At 44.6% G+C, this 16,296-nt stretch overlaps 1 protein-coding gene across 3 annotated transcripts in view; it reads right to left on the reverse strand.

Moving 5' to 3' along the window:
* The window catches only part of KIF13B (kinesin family member 13B), a 154,317-nt gene that overhangs the window by 50,183 nt on the left and 87,838 nt on the right, over nt 1–16,296 (reverse strand). For all 3 annotated transcript variants that reach the window (XM_084767180.1, XM_084767179.1, XM_084767181.1), the window contains 8 exons: nt 11,769–11,899; nt 9,016–9,102; nt 7,455–7,645; nt 6,811–7,021; nt 5,052–5,214; nt 3,503–3,649; nt 2,141–2,290; nt 1,708–1,836 (listed from right to left, as the gene is read on the reverse strand). In XM_084767180.1, the coding sequence (XP_084623306.1) occupies nt 1,708–1,836; nt 2,141–2,290; nt 3,503–3,649; nt 5,052–5,214; nt 6,811–7,021; nt 7,455–7,645; nt 9,016–9,102; nt 11,769–11,899 (1,209 nt within the window). The remainder of the gene's footprint in view (nt 1–1,707; nt 1,837–2,140; nt 2,291–3,502; nt 3,650–5,051; nt 5,215–6,810; nt 7,022–7,454; nt 7,646–9,015; nt 9,103–11,768; nt 11,900–16,296) is intronic.

Below are 16,296 nucleotides of genomic sequence, written 5' to 3' on the forward strand. Positions count from 1 at the left end.
ATGAAGTGCATGACTGAGCTATACTGGGCTGTGAATACTGTGGAGCAGGGTAGGCAGAGATTAACCACACTTTCCTTACTGCTTTTATACTTGCTCTCTTCCGTTAAATCTTAATATATTTTGTCATTTTTTAAAAAAAGCTATGTTATCTCAGATACAGCCCTGAATGCCCTGGAACTCATTCTGTAGACCAGGCTGGCCTTGAACAAAGATATTTGCCTCTCGAGTGCTGGGATTAAATGAAGGGCCACCACTGTCAGGCATCATTCTCATTATTTTACACTATGAAAGGTGTCCTCCCGAAGATGGAATCACTGTCTGCCACCTCGGAAATAGGCCAGGTAGAGCCAGAAAGCCTACATCTCCATCTCTAGGAACCAAACACATGACCTGGAGGAAGAGGTTCTGAAGCCAAGTACAAACAAGTAAGAACGAGACTGTTAGTGAACTGCCCCTCCAACAACAGCAGCTCATGTCTTAGAGCACTTCAGGCCTCCTCATCCTGCACAGTTGCAGGAAGCAGCCCAGCTCTCTACAGCACTAGCTTCCCCCTATCTATGGCTGTGTGTAACTTACTCCCTTCAACAACCTCAATTCTAGAAGTATTTACCGAGAAGAAGCCTCCCCTAGGATGACTTAAGAACCAAGAACTGACCCAGGCTTCTTCACACGTTTTGTTTTGTTTTGTTTTGTTTTGTTTTGTTTTTCTCGAGACAGGGTTCATTTCTCTGTGTAGCCTTGGCTGTCCTAGACTCACTTTGTAGACTAGGCTGGCCTCAAACTCACAAAGATCTGCCTGCCTCTGCTTCCAGAGTGCTGGGATTAAAAGCTTGCGCCACCTCTCCAGCTTCACAGAGCTTTTAAACACCAAAATCCTGCCAAAATTCTGAGCCACTAGCAGCACTAGTCCACTAGGGGGCATCTGGAAACTTAGGCAAGGACTGCACCCTAACGGAAGAGGAGGGAACAGGTGCCAGGGAATATGACACCCTCCATACTATTCACCAAGAAATACCACAGCCCTTGTAAACCTGGTGTTAGCTGACACCCTCTCCTGCAGCCTCATTCTCCAAGAACCTTCCTCAGTCTCCCTCACAACCTACCATCTGAATTCACAGGTGCCCTGTGTGCCTGTATATCTGGAGCCTGCTGCTTCCCAGCAATAGATGACTCTAGAGGCTTCTGCTCCTGGATAGCAGGAACCTGTCATTTTCACCTCTACCCTGGTACCTGACGCAGCTGTTCGAATCAATACTCGCAGTGTGCCACGGACAGCATTCAAAGGAAGACCAGACAGGAAGGGCTGGGCTGGGCTGGAATGGCACATACAAAGGTAACCAGGGAGAAGCACAGAGAGGCTGGGTAGAGTGAAAATGGCTGCAGCTAAGGGACAGGACCACAGAAAAGCAGCAGCCTTAGAAGAACTCGAAGGCTCCAGTAATAGAAAACTCACATGGCAGGACAGGTAAGCAGGCTCACTCATCCTGCTTGCTGAGTGCCAGAGAAAAGAAGGGACTCGTCCAAGGCTACAGAGAGAGTACTGTAAGTGCTGAGCGAGTCTTTCCAGGAAGCATGACAAACACAATCCCTAAAATACTGAAGGCTAAGAGATACTTTTGCAAATTGTTGAAATGAGCTTATTATGTAAATACCTACAGTCTCATGGATGGTCCACTAGGCTCCTTCCAGAATGGGTCTAGGGCTTACCATGCAGACCAGCCTGTTCTCCTGGGCTTCCTTTTCTGAGTTGACCTCTGTAGCATCATCTCCACCTGCGATCCTCTCTCCAATGGCCCCACTGAGTCGCATCACCTCCACATGCAGCCGGCCTGCCACCTGAAGTAAGAAAGCAAAACAAATGCTTTCTGGGTTGGATTCTTTCTCCCTTCAAGGACCTGTCTTCCTTGATAAAGCCAGAGGGAATAATGTGTCGAGCAAGTTTCTAACAGCTGCTCTACAATCTAAGTAAAACAGGAAAACCTTGCTTATAATCCTATGGAAACACAGGGTGTCCACAACACAAGTACTTGTCATTAGTCAGGACTGGTTAAAAAATAAAGGTATTAACAACAAGTGTCCTGTCACCACCCCTCACTGTTGCCTGAACTACTCTGTAGAGTCAAGCAGAGTGAAGGCCAACCTCTCCCCTCTGGTTGATGATTGGCACAGCATACTGTAATTTCACGTCATAAAACAGGGTCTCCAGGAAGACATTGGCCACACCAATGAGACTGTGATTTTCCTGCTCATCATAGAATGGGTCAGCACGCTTGAAGTAAGAACGGGTGACCTGAAAGAGATTTCAGACATACAACCTCAAAGCAAAAAAAGGAAGAAAAGGAAAAAAAAAAATCACATAAAATAAACCCATTTGACCAACAACTTTTACCACTATATCCTGACTCCTACTTTGTTTGTTTTGTTTTTTGTTTTGAGTCTCACTGCATAGCCTTGTTGGTCTGGAACTCACTGTACAGAGCAGGCTAGCCTTGAATTCAGAGATCCTCCTACCTCGGTCTCCAAGTGCTTCAACAGAGAAATAGAGTGACTAAGAGAGAAAAACTGAGGGCACTGTACCTCTTCATTGTTCTCTTAGGCAAGATCCTATTCAGTGCTGCACATCAGGGCAAAAGGAGGGATTTTTGCATTTGTTTTTACACCTATTTCTCAGTCAAAATAGGAGAGGGATACAGAAGAAAAGTACAAATTTAAGCAAAAATAACATCTAACCATAAAAAGCCATTTGTATTATGACAATATGGAAAAAAAACATTAAAAAAAAAAAAAGCTAAGGAAGAAAGCAAGTCCACCTGGAAACAGGGCCAGCAGAATTGAAAACACTGGTACAGGTAGCAGAGTGTGGTAGTGTACTCCCACAACCCCACTCAGGAGGCTGAGGCAGGAAAAGCATGAGTTCAAAATCAAGCTGGGCTACAGAGAGACCCTGTCTCAAAAGAACAAATGTTCAGAAGAAAACAACAAAGTATATGGGGTGTGTTTCTCTTTTAAGCAGGTACAACTACATGGCTGACCCAAAAGAACCAAACAACAACAACAACAACAAAAAACCTGGCAACAAAATAGCCAGTGACAGTACAGATCTGGAGCACTTCCTTTGGGATCAAAATGCCTTCAGAAACCTTCCTGACAGAACAGACAACAGGGTGCCCTATGAATAGGAACCATGAACGGTGGGGCACCGTGTTTGCAGTGTGCTGAGAGCCTGGTCCCTGCCTCAGTGAGAACCCCAGAGCAAGCTGAGACAGATGGAAACGGGAAATTCTGCTGGAATCCAAAGAGAAAAGAGATAAAAAATGAAAACATGCATATGACCAACTAAAAATTCTTATTTAGCTAAACAACTTAAAGATTAAAATAAATTTTACTTTAAAACTACAACAACAATTTGGGGAAAGCATCCAATGTCCCCAGAGCTGGGCAGATTCACTATGGTGAGACTCCTTCTCCAACTACCCAGGGAAGCAACTCTTTAGCAACTTACTGGGCTGTCTTCTTCACATTCCTTCCACTCCTGATAGAGGTCTCTCATATCCAAAAGCCTGTTTTCCAGCTTTTCCAAAGACCAAATCTGCTTTCCTTTTCCTTTTCTTCTCACCTGGATGGCAGGTTCACTGAGGAGAGAGCCTCGCTGCAGAGACAGGAGTTGGTAACAAGACAAAGTTAGCTAAGATAGTTATAAAACTTTTTTTTCTTTTTTTCTCTATTGAGACAGGGTCTCATGTAGCCCAGGCTAGCCTCAAATCCCTGATCATCCTGCCTCTACCTCCTAAAGGCTGGGACTACAAGAACGTACCACAACTCTAAACTAACAACTTTTTTATTTTCAAAAGTGTGAAGGGTTTTTAATGTGTGTGTGTGTGTGTGTGTGTGTGTGTGTGTGTGTAGGACAGAGGTTATCTTGCAGGAGCTGGCTGGCATTCTCCTTCTGAAATGTGGGTCCTGGGATCAAACGCTGATTGTCAAGCTCAGTGGCAGACACCTTTTAGCCAATGAGCTATCTTGCCAGATTCCAAGATAATTTTTTTTCATTTGTTTAAGTGAATAGTATCTTCATGCGAAACTTTTGGGTTGGAGAGGAGACTCGGCGATTAAAAGCACTAGCTGGTCTCCCAGAGGTCCTAGGTTCATTTCCCAGCACCCACAGGGCAACTCACAATCTGATGCACTTTTCTAGTCTGCAGACAAAGCACCTGTATACATTAAAAAAATAAATCTTGGGGGAAAAAAAGTAAACTTTTAAAAGAGTAACCACATGGAATGCCTTCAAGAGTAAATTATCAGCTGGACATGGTGGTGCACGCCTTTAATCCCAGCTCTTGGGAGGCAGAGGCAGGCAGATCTATGTGAGTTTGAGGCCAGCCTGGTCTACAAAGTGAGTCCAGGACAGCCAGGACTGTTACACAAAGAAACCCTGTCTCAGGGGTGGGGGTGGGGTGGAAGAGTACGTAATCTATGGTGCTCCTGTCACTCATTTGAGGGCAAAAATGTCATCAGTTTCTTACTTAAAATGGCTAGAAGAGCAATCAGGCAGAGCCAGTGGTTGCTCAACACTGTATATGCACTAAGTGCCACTGAAGCACTCTTCCTACAACAGTAATGTTTCCAGTGTGCTAGTGCATGCTTATACTACTACACTCAGGAGGTTGAAGCAGGAGGATGGAGAGTTCAAGGCCAGCCTAAACTACTATAAATTATATTACAATTCAAAAATCCAAGAAGATGTGATGGTTCATACTTGTATTCCCAGAACTTGGGAGGCTAAAGCAGGAAGACTGCCTTGAATTTGAGCCCTTGTCTCAAAAAACAATAAAAAGCAGCTATGGGGAAAGGAAGCTGGGTGAGCCTGATAGGCGCAAAGGAAGCAAGGAGTACATGCCTAGTGGCTAACAGATCCACACAAGCACGCACACACAGACACACACACTCAGAAAATTAGAAGGAGCTAGGTGCCCACTAATCCAGTCACATGGGTGGAGCCCAGTGACGCCTCTGGGATGGCAACTCTGCTGTACAGAAGGTGGATGCCTCACCTTCCTATTGGCATCCAGGCTGGAGGCTGGAATCTGAAGGGTAACTTTATACTCAGTTCTTTTATCCAGCTCCTCTGCGATGTAACCAGCTTCTCGTACCAGCAGGTTGGCCTTCACAATCTGCTCCCTCAGCCTCATCAAGCTGTTGTTCAATGTTGCTTCTCTTTAAGACAAAATAAAAATAAGACTGGTAGAAATGGGTAGATGTAACACACAAAATAGCATATGGAAAACCATGCTCACAATCAGCTCATTCACAACTCTCTTCTGTAGACACGAACGTGGCACTGCTACCACACCGTGCACACACTGTTCTCTGAACCATGTTGCAAGCACAGCACTCTTTGCATAGCAAGCTAGCCACAGGTAGGTGCAGGGCTCTGCCAATTCAACTGCATACGAAACACAAAGCATCCTGATCAACTCCAGATCCCCTCAGTAGGACTGGAGATCCTACATGCCTGTCACTCCGAGCAGGCAGGGATGACACCTGTGTGCAGGAGGTTGGTGCTATACTCTGGAACCATGGGAGAGAGCATTTAGTGCCATGCCAATTCGGCCACTCAGAGGCCAAGCTGGTGTTCTACAGAATATTAGCATCGTGTTTTACCTAACTCACCTCATCAGTCAAGACTATCAACTTTCTTTCCCCTTTTAAAAAAAAAAAATCTACCAACTTTCAGAACCTAAAGCATGATACAATGGCAAAGTACTCTTCTCTACTCAAAGCCAAAGGCCATAGGCCACACAGACTGAAAATGGGTGGCACCTAACAGGGCATTTTGTTGGTGATGGTGGTGGTGGTGGTTTTCTTGAGACAGGGTCTCTCCATGTAGCCCTGGCTGACCTGAGACCACACTAGTCTTTGACTTGCAGAAATTTGCCTGCCTCTGCCTCCTAAGTGCTTGGATAAGAGGCATGTGTCGCACACCCAGCTTACATAGGCTGTTTTCAAAAAAGCTGAATGTACTGGCAACTCCCATGTTTCCAAAAGTGAAAAATAAGAGCTGGAATGTAGGCAGGTGGTGCACTAGGCCATGGGTTCAATCCTCAGTGCTGTGAAAGGAAAAGAGAGAAGAAGAAGAAGAAGAAGAAGAAGAAGAAGAAGAAGAAGAAGAAGAAGAAGAAGAAGAAGAAGAAGAAGGAGAAGAAGGAGAAGAAGGAGAAGAAGGAGAAGAAGGAGAAGAAGGAGAAGAAGGAGAAGAAGGAGAAGAAGGAGAAGAAGGAGAAGAAGGAGAAGAAGGAGAAGAAGGAGAAGAAGGAGAAGAAGGAGAAGAAGGAGAAGAAGGAGAAGAAGGAGAAGAAGGAGAAGAAGGAGAAGAAGGAGAAGAAGGAGAAGAAGGAGAAGAAGGAGAAGAAGGAGAAGAAGGAGAAGAAGGAGAAGAAGGAGAAGAAGGAGAAGAAGGAGAAGAAGAAAAAAGATGGCAGCATGTAAGCAGAGACCTGCAATCCCAATGCTGAGGCAGGAGGATTCTTAAGTTCCAGGCTAGCCTACGCTACAGAGTGACTTCAAAGCCAACTCGGGAGATACATATGTATAAGATTATATTTCAAAAATAACAAAACAAACAAATGAAAGAGGAAAAAAGGGAGAGGAAACAAAGAGATGGGAGAGGTTAAGAAGAGAGAGACTCACAAAGTAGTGGCTATAACACTCTCTTGAAATGATTTTCTTTTGGGAGCATCTGGCATTCTCATCTAGAACCCGCTGAGTGGGGGGCACAAGCACTACCCACACCAGGCCGTCCTGCATGCCCACCTCTCTTCAGCCCACTGTCTCAAGCGCTGCTGTGCGCTGGGTGAGTGGAAGGAGAGCCGGTCCACACTGCGGCAGTTCTGCCTCTCAGGAGACAGCCTTCTTCGGAGCTGTTCCAGCTCGTGTTCGTACATGAGCCTCTGGCGCTCCAGAGCAGACCGCTTCTCCTCCTCGTGCTGCTGTTCTAGGCTGTTCAATATGGACTGCATTGGGTCTGAACATGTGGGGGGAAGCATAGTGAATAACAAGTATGACATCCGTCATCTGAATTGCCATAACCCAATACCATATGAGACAATTAGGAGAAAGAGTGGCTTTCTAACTGCCAGTTACTTCTATTACATACTTTAGACAGATTTCACACTGTCTGCCATGCAGAAAAAGAGAGAGCTAAAATATGTTCTATGCTAAACCTAGGTGATAGCAAATGCTCCGGGAATATAAGAAGCCAAAGGCAGTCACACTTCAAACCTGGGAAATTCCACCCATGAGGACAAGTTTGCAGTGATTTGTTTGTCACAGCAGAGAAAGTGAATAGTCTGTAAATACAATCAATTATTATAGCCAAGGCCAGAGTTCAGAGGTCATCAAGGGGCGTTGTCATCAAAATAAGCTCAGTGTCTCCCACAAGCACAGCCCGTGCTCACCATTGCTGCCCAGAGCCTTCATGGTCACCTCCATCTGTGCATACTCGAAGTTGAAGTTGATCTCACTGGACACCTCACTGGAGGAGTCTCCGTCGGCATCCAGCTGCTCAGAGCTGCTGTCATTGTTCAAGGAGGAGTCATGTTTCTCATCCTCTCGCTCTGATTTCTTTTTCTTTTTTGGAAGATTGAGTCTTGGGGCAAAAAAAAGACATTACTTGTAAAATTAAGGACACTTATTCATTCCATTCCCTCCATACTGGCATTTGCTAGAGGCCAAAGGAATGCCACAGCAACGTCAAGCAACTGTGCAATTAGAAGCTGCGTATTCTAGAAGTATAAATAAGATATCCACATGTACACAAGTGCTTACAGCAGAGCCCACACAACTTTTGCAAGCTGAGTGATAAGGAAAAGCAGAGGAGCATATTAGGATGGAGAACTATACACGCTAACAAGTCTCCACATATTCTGTAAGTAAAACACCACAATGCACACAAAAGCCATACAGAAACCATCTGAGGGCTTCAAGATTAGTCAGCAACACTTTAGTGTGAAAAGGAAAAAATAAAAAGCATTTCCCATGAGCTTGTATCCATCTACCATTTCCTCTAAAATCAAAACATCAAGTAGCATACAGGTAAGGATCAGCATCAGTTAGAGGAAAAGTCCGTTTGACAGCTGAAGCACACTGGCCAGGGGCAGAAAGGAGGCCCCAGGGTTTGGATGCTACAGCAGCCAGCCTGCCTCACCATGCAACACAACACCAGCCATGTTTGGGAAACACTATTACAGTCACAGGTGAGAATCTTCCTTTCCAGCCTCCCTTGCAGTTACTGAACGAAGTCCACTCAAGGGAAGTAAAAGGAAGATTTCTGGTGCTACTGAGAGGACAGCAAGGCTGACTGCTACCTCCTTCACTGCCCTTTTGTCCCTGTAAGCTGAATGCTTCTTTTATAGCCACAGGGAACAGCTAGTCCATGGGGAAATGCCAGGAAAATGGTAGACCACAGCCATGGCCTTGTTGAGAGGCTCAGCTCACTCTAGCAGCTTTTCCTGAGGACTTCTCATTCTGTCTCAGAATACACAACCCGATTAAGCCATCGGTCAGTGTCCAGTGTGCTCAGACTTGCTGAAAGTGTGATCAAAGAAACTACCACGGAAACTACATCCAGGTTTTCTACTACTGCTTTTCAGACAAAAGGAAAATAACAGTATGTATAGACACTGGTGACCGATAGACAGAAAGCAAACCCATCATTTACCAAAAAAGAATGAATTCTGATACCAACTGGGGGGGACAGGAAAGGGATCTTATACTGGGAGGAAAAATAAATATGTACAAAAGCTTAGTGCTTTTGATGAGGAGACTTAATTCTAAGCCTCCAGGGTTTGTATATTTATGAACAGACATACAAGTTATGCATACAACATAATCATAGGAGCTTGAGCACACACATAGTAAAGTGTCATTTTCATGGTGTTCACACCTAAAATAACTCTTCTGCTTCAGAACACAGTCTTCAATGGTCTCCCACTTTCAGGGATGTGAGCAATGTCATACCTGAAGAAATGGTTGTTTCCCCATAGTATCCTGTCCCCATGGTGCAGCTGGATGGGGCTGGAGACAGAAGATCCATTTACAAATGTTCTGTGAGGAAAAGAGGACAACATGAGTAGGATTATCATACCCTCTGCTTCCACTGCCTAATACTACAGTGGCTTTAATTTCTTCAAATAAAACTTGCCCTTGCTGACTTACCTCAAATGCTGATGATATTAAGCATTATTATTTTCTTGTCTTCAAAGTTCTAGGCACACACTGATAGCACTGTCAGAGATCAATCTCTCTGTTTCCCAAAACTCTGAATGTCTCAGACAGTAGGGAGGAGCAAACATGGGCTCATGACAGGTAATAATGAAAGACCGAGCAATGAAAGAAAGCACAGGCAACCAGATGGAGAAAGAGCCAGTCAAGTGACCAGATTCTAGAAACGGTGGCAGATACCAAGGATACAACATGAGCTCTACATAGAATTCTGAAACTGCCCATGGCAGAGACTATCATCATGTCTTTTCAATCCAGAGACACCGCCTCAGTTCAGCTGAGCTGTTTAGTCAACAACAGACTTCAACGGTGGACATGGTGGGTAGAACACTAGCATGGGAGGAATTTGGAAGCACGGGAACAAGTAGAAAACTTGTCTGTGCATATTCCCAGGATACCAGCCCCACGCCTCTGTCCTGCCAAGTGACTCGCTGGCTGAGAAGTGGGATGTCAAGTACACATTCTTTAACTTGTCATGGAAGGCCTTCCCTCCCTTCCACAAGGACGTCCTCTGTGTCTCCTCCTTCCCTCTTCCAGTGAACTTCAGCTCCTCTGAAACTAGAGGTCTTTTCTGTACACTAAACATGACCAACTGTTCCTCCATGGGGAACTGTTTATTGCTTCATCAAGAGACAAGGCCCTACTCCAGCTTCCATAGTCTTCTTTGCAATCCAAATCCATTTTGGATTCCATTTCCTCTGCAGAGCATGCTGAACACTCCAATTTCTGAGTTCCTGTGAACACTGTAAAGCTATAAACCTTGTTTGGTTTGCATTAGACTGTTTGGTCTTTTTGAGGCAGGCCCTCACTACGTAGGCCTGGAGCTCATGATCCTTCCGCCGCAGCCTCCTTAGTATGAGGCTCCTACTATGCGCCACCACAGCAGACTATGCTATGCTCTTACCTGGCTTCATGTTTCCATGATTCTCCATGCATTTCCATCCACACAAACTCTTACTCCCACTCAAACCTTGCTCCTCGTGTAGATTCTTTGGTACCATTCTTCAAACACAGTGAGTTAAGAAAGAAACACAGGAGGCCACGCTGACACTTGGCTAGGCCAGTCTATTATAGATTATGCCAGTCATTCGTCTGTGTTCCTGTCTGACACTCACATGGATCATGCTGGCCAATGGCCTGTCCCCTGTGCTGACACTCACAGACCATGAGCAACTCTGCTGAAGCTGCACACACCGTGCGGCTGCACCAGCAAACAGACACAGTGTCATGAGAGAGAAATGTTCCACTGGACTGTCCCAAGATCAAGCAGTATGGCACTGAGTAAACCCTGACCATGAGCATTCAGCACCTTTACTATCTGAACCAACAAGATGAGACGTTTCCAGAAAATGCCAATGCTTTATGCCAAAGACAGTGATGCCCTGACTCACACAAAGAACACTTCAGTCTTCCTGGTGAGCAGTGAACAGAGAAAGTCTGTTGCCAAGGAAAACAATTGGCAGCATTTGTTCCCAGCAACAAGACTGCATGTTTTGATAAGAACTTCAAGTTCTGGAACACTTCTGTCCACATCCTCCACCCAAAGATCACTGGGAAATTATGCCAAATTGAACTACTTGGATCTGTCATTCAGACTTGGGGGGCAATATGTGGGATGATTGCATGTGACAGTAATGGGGTGCCAGGATGAACTGGAGTAGAACTGGGTTTTGGCTGAATGAGAAGAAGGCTTAGCAATTACTCCATCATTAAAAGTATAATTAACAGGGAACTCCCCCAAGTAGTCACTGGCAGAGCTTAGCCCTAAAAGTCAAATGGGAGCTGACAGGTCAAAAGAATGGCAGAGGGGGCTGGAAAGATGGCTCAGAGGTTGAAAGCACTCTTTGCTCTTCTGGAGTTCCAGGGTCAATTCCCGGCAGCCACATGGTGGCTAACATCTATGAGGAGATCTAGTGCACTCTTCTGGCCTGCAGGTATACATGAGGGCAGAGGACTATATTCATAATAAATAAATTTTTAAAATAATAATAATGGCAGAGCAGAAGAGTTACAGGGCATCTAGAAGCATCCTACCCAAACCAGAAAAGAGCCTGCCAGCTGAGCAGTGAATGGAAGCAGCCTAGGGTGGTAGAAAAAGTTCAAATCAAGATAAAGGGGGCTGAAGAGATGGCTTCGTGGTTAAAACCATGTAGTGCTCTTCCAGAGCACCTGAATTCAATTCCTAACACCTATGTCAGGTAGCTCACAACCACCTGTAACTCCAGCATCAGACAATCTGATGCTTCTAGACTTCTTAAACATCTGTACCCATGTGCATATCCCACCACACACATATACATACACATAAATAAAAAGTAAACAAATCTTGTATTTAAAAAGTGAGGCCATTCGAGTGGGAGAGATGTTATGATTAAATAGAAACAGCCTGGCACCTAACAGGATGACTTAAGTAGGCTGAAAACAAAAACAGGCCCATGTCCCTCATCCCCCTGCACCTAGTGAGAATCACAGTAACTTAAACATTTTACCTTGTATTCTTCTGAGGGGTCAGCATGACCTGGCCTTCGGGCGTGATGTCTATGATACAGTGCTCAGGAAGAATGCCCATCCCACAGAGCTGGATGTCCTGGGAATTGGCTGACCCTATCAGCGTGTGCTCCTAAGAAAGAAGCAGAGTTCCCTGTAAATACTGGGCTAAGATCAGCTTTGCTCAGCTGCCTCAGCCACAGACTCTGAAAGCAAATGTACGGTGGCTCCCCAAGTTCATGACATGAGCTCTAGCTCCTTAAAAAAAGGCAACGTCCCTCTGGTCACTGTCTTACTTAAGCTTATATAAAATTTTATATTCATGTCTGTTTATATTCATTATTTCTGTTACCATCTTGATTCCAAATACTTTCTACCAGTGTCAAAGTTTAAGCCATGTATCAACAATACATCTAAATATGGTCTAAAAACCAGTTACAGGCCTGGCCCTGGTAGATGGATAAAGAAGTATCAGTAGTCTAAGCCCAGCCTGTGCTACACAGTGAGCTCAAGGCTAGCTTTGGCTACCTGAGAAAAGAAAATTATCTGGTCTCAATCAAAATGAGACATCTACAAAGATAAATGCTATTTAAAGAAAATATCTGGGCCAGCAAGATGGTTCAGCAGGTAAAGGCATTTGCTGCCAAGCCCGACAGAGTTCAATCCCCAGAACCAACATGGTAGAAAGCTAACTTCCACAAGTTTTCTGCTGACCATGCATGCCTCATTTAAGATTCTTCTTCTTCTTTTAAAGATTTATTTATTATGTATACAGTGCTCTGCCTGCATGTACACCTGCAGGCCAGAAGAGGGCATCAGATCACATTACAGATGGTTGTGAGTCCAGATGGTTGCTGGGAATTGAACTCAGGACCTCTGGAAGAGCAGTTAGTACTCTTAACCTTTGAGTCACATCTCCAGCCCTTCTTTTTTTTTCCCCCTAAGATATTTTTTCTTTACTTTATAAGCATGTGTTTTGCCTCCATGTATGTCTGTGCACCATGGGCAGGCAGGGCCCGTGGAGATCACACAATGACTTCAGATGCTGAGGGACTGGAGTTACAGACAGCAGTGAGTCACCATGTGGTACTGGGATTTGATCCCAGATCCTCTGGAAGAACAACCAGTGATCTTTCCAACTGAGCCATCTCTCCAAGCCCTGTGTCTCAGCTTATAGTATCATTATCTTCAGAACTGGATCAGCTACCTAGTCACTGCCTAACTGTCCCAGGTTAATTCCTCCTCTGACACTGACTGGGACTTCCTGCCCACCATCACTACTAGCATGAAAACTGTACAGGGCAGGGATATCCTGATTTCTCCCTCCTCTGAGCCTCACAACACTTAAGAACCAGTAACTACTGAGTTATTGTTTTGAGAATGCTGTTTTCCTCTTTGTTTGGACTGTAAGCTATCCAAGACTCTTGCAACTGGTACAACCCACACAAGACACAGTCTAGAACGGTGCTAGTATCTGCAGAGTGAATTACAAGTCAGCAGAAGACACCAACTCAACAGGGTAAAGTATAATCCAAGTTGTAGAAGAAGAAATTCATTTTTTCAACAAATACTTTGAGCACCAAATATGAGAGAGGCACTAGAAACACAAGAAACTGTCAGGTCCCAATTAGAGTTTCTATTATATATAGGACAATCCCAGTCTCTTACTTGAGGTTACAATTTATTGTGATTTAAAGGGTATACTAGAATCCCAGACACTAAATTCAAAAGGCTCAGCGCTGTCAGCTCCTTATGGCTCAATGTTTAAGTCAACAGTATGCTCTAAACAACAGGAAAAAAAAAAATCACATGAAGAAATTTCTCCCAGACTATCTCCTAGGTACAAACAGGCCTATAACCTCAGCACTCGCAGGTTGCGGCAGGAACATTGTTAAACTCAGGTCAACCTGAGACCCAGTTTCAGAAACATGCTCCTCCACCACCAACACACACACACACACACACACACACACACACACACACACACACACACACAAAAACAATACACACACACACACACACTATATATATATATATATACACACACACACACACACACATACACACAGAGGTGGGGTTTGGGGGGGGAACCTAAAACTGGGGATGGAGTGATACACAGCAAGCAAAACAAGATGCGTTAATAAGGAACTGTATCTGTGTGTAGGGCTGGGATCAATTTCAAAAGGTGAGAATATAAGGTATAGTAGAATACAAAGGGGGCCATGTTCTAGGGGAGAAAATCCTATATCCTGGACGCAGGAATGACATCAAAGATGACATGAGAGGAGTCACCTAGAAGTAAAGTCATCACATCTGAAATCGAATCCACCCCAACTGACTTAGAAGTTGCAGGCTAAGAAAAAAATAATGAAGTGCAGCCTTCACATTCCCCCATCCCACATGGTGGCATTTTCTAAAGAGAGACCTTTCTTTGACTGAGTTCTCCCTTCTGAATGTGCCTTGTCATGAGTATGGTCTTGCCATTGGGTGAGCCTGGCACTGCCTCAGACTGGGGCCAAATGGAGCTGACCATTCTGGAAGAGAACCAGTTCCTCCACACAAGGGACCAGAAATGTTTCTGACTCCTCCAAAAGTCCCTTTCCAAACTGCTACTGCTGATTTACTCAACTTTTCACTTATAGTCAATCAGGTTGCTTTTTAATGATTGTTTTGTTTTTCTGTACATCCTATAATTTGAACTGTATCACCTCTGAAAGAAAAAAAAAAACAAACCCAGATTCTGAGAACAAAAAAGGGCAGTGGGCCTCAGTCCTATTCTACTGTGCATATTCCCTGAAGTTCACGAGTGTCTGCAGCTTATGTTCTAACTCAAGATGCTGGAATAGGAGAGAGACGGCACTCCTTGCAAGCATGAGGACTTAAGCTTGATTCCAGAACCCACTTACAACACTTGTTATCCCAGTCCTGATGAGGCGGAGACAGGAGGGTTCCTGGGGCTCAGCTGCCTAATTGGTGAATGCCAGACCAATGAGAGATGCTGGCTCAAAGGAGGTAGGTGTATTTCATGAGCATGACACTCAAGGCTGTTTGCTGATCTTCACGTGCATGCCCACACACATATCTATGTGTACATGTGCATACACATGCATACACAGCATACTAAAAAAAAAATGCTGCCAACACTATTCAAAAGCTCCATGAGAGCATGGTGGCGCACACCTTTAATCCCAGCTCTTGGAGGCAGAGGCAGGTGGATCTCTATGAGTTTGAGGCCAGCCTGGTCTACAAAGTGAGTCTAGGACAGCCAGGGCTACACAGAGAAGCCCTGTCTCAAAAAAAAAACAAACAAACAAACAAAAAAAAACAAAGAAACAAAAAAAGTACCATGAGAACTGTGATGACATTTTTAATTTTCTATATATTTTAGTGTATGGATACTTTATCTGCAAATACGTCTATGGGCCATTTGCATGCCTGATACCCTTGGGTCCAGAAGAGGGCACTAGATCCCTTAAAACTGGAGTTGCAAACAGTTGGATTTGGTTTGGTTTGGTTTGAGGCAGAGTTTCACTATGTAGCGTTGGCTGCCTGAAATTCTCTATGTAGAACAGGCTGGCCTTGTACTCAGAGATCCTCCTGACTCTGCTTCCCAAGTGCTGTGATTAAAGGCCTGCACCACCATTTCCAGCTGTGGTTACAGACACTTGTAAGCCACAACTAGGAATCAAACCCAGCTCCTTAGGAAGAGCAGCCAGTGCCCTTAACAACTGAGCCTTCTCTTCAATCCAACGTATTCTTTTTAATAGGCAAAAACAACATGTGTGGGAGAAAGGAGAATAAGGAATTCGGTATAGTTGTTTGAGGTTTCTGTCTATAAAATTTGTCCATATATGCAGCCCTCACATGAAACCAGGAAGCTGCTCAGAGGCAACCTCCTTCAGTGTTTATGTAAAGAAAGAACCAGAAAGGCCTTGACTCTGACTAGATCTGCACACATTCATGTATGTGTCAAAGATATTATTTATTTAACTCACAGCACTGCCAAACATCATATGAGATACTTAGTAAAAACAAAAAAAGGGCTGGGTGTGGTGGTGCTTTTAATCCCAGCACTCAGGAGGCAGAGGCAGGTGGATCATTGTGAGTTTCGAGGCCAGCCTGGTCTATAAAGCGAGTCCAGGACAGGCAAGACTACACAGTGAAACCCTGTATCGGCAGAGGGTTGGGGGGGACTAAAAAACAAAACAAAAAAAGAGGGACTATCAAAATGACACTAAGCAATTATTCCAGTGTACCCTTACTGAAAAGTAGGAAACTAGCTGTGCTGGTTGGATTTTTGTCAATTGTCAACTTGACACAAACTAGAGTATTTTGGGAGGAGGGAACCTAAATTGAGAAGGCTCCATCATATTGCCTGTGGGCAAGTCTGTGGAGCACTGATTACTGACTGACTGGTGTGGAAGGGCCCAGGCTACCCTGGGCAGCACCACCTCTGGGCAGGTGATCCTGGGTGGTATAAGGCGGCAAACCAAGAAAGGCACAGGAGCAAGCCAGTAAGCAGTGCTCCTC

The sequence above is a fragment of the Acomys minous genome, assembly GCF_964271855.1.
Source record: "Acomys minous genome assembly, chromosome: 18".
Lineage (NCBI taxonomy): Eukaryota > Metazoa > Chordata > Mammalia > Rodentia > Muridae > Acomys > Acomys minous.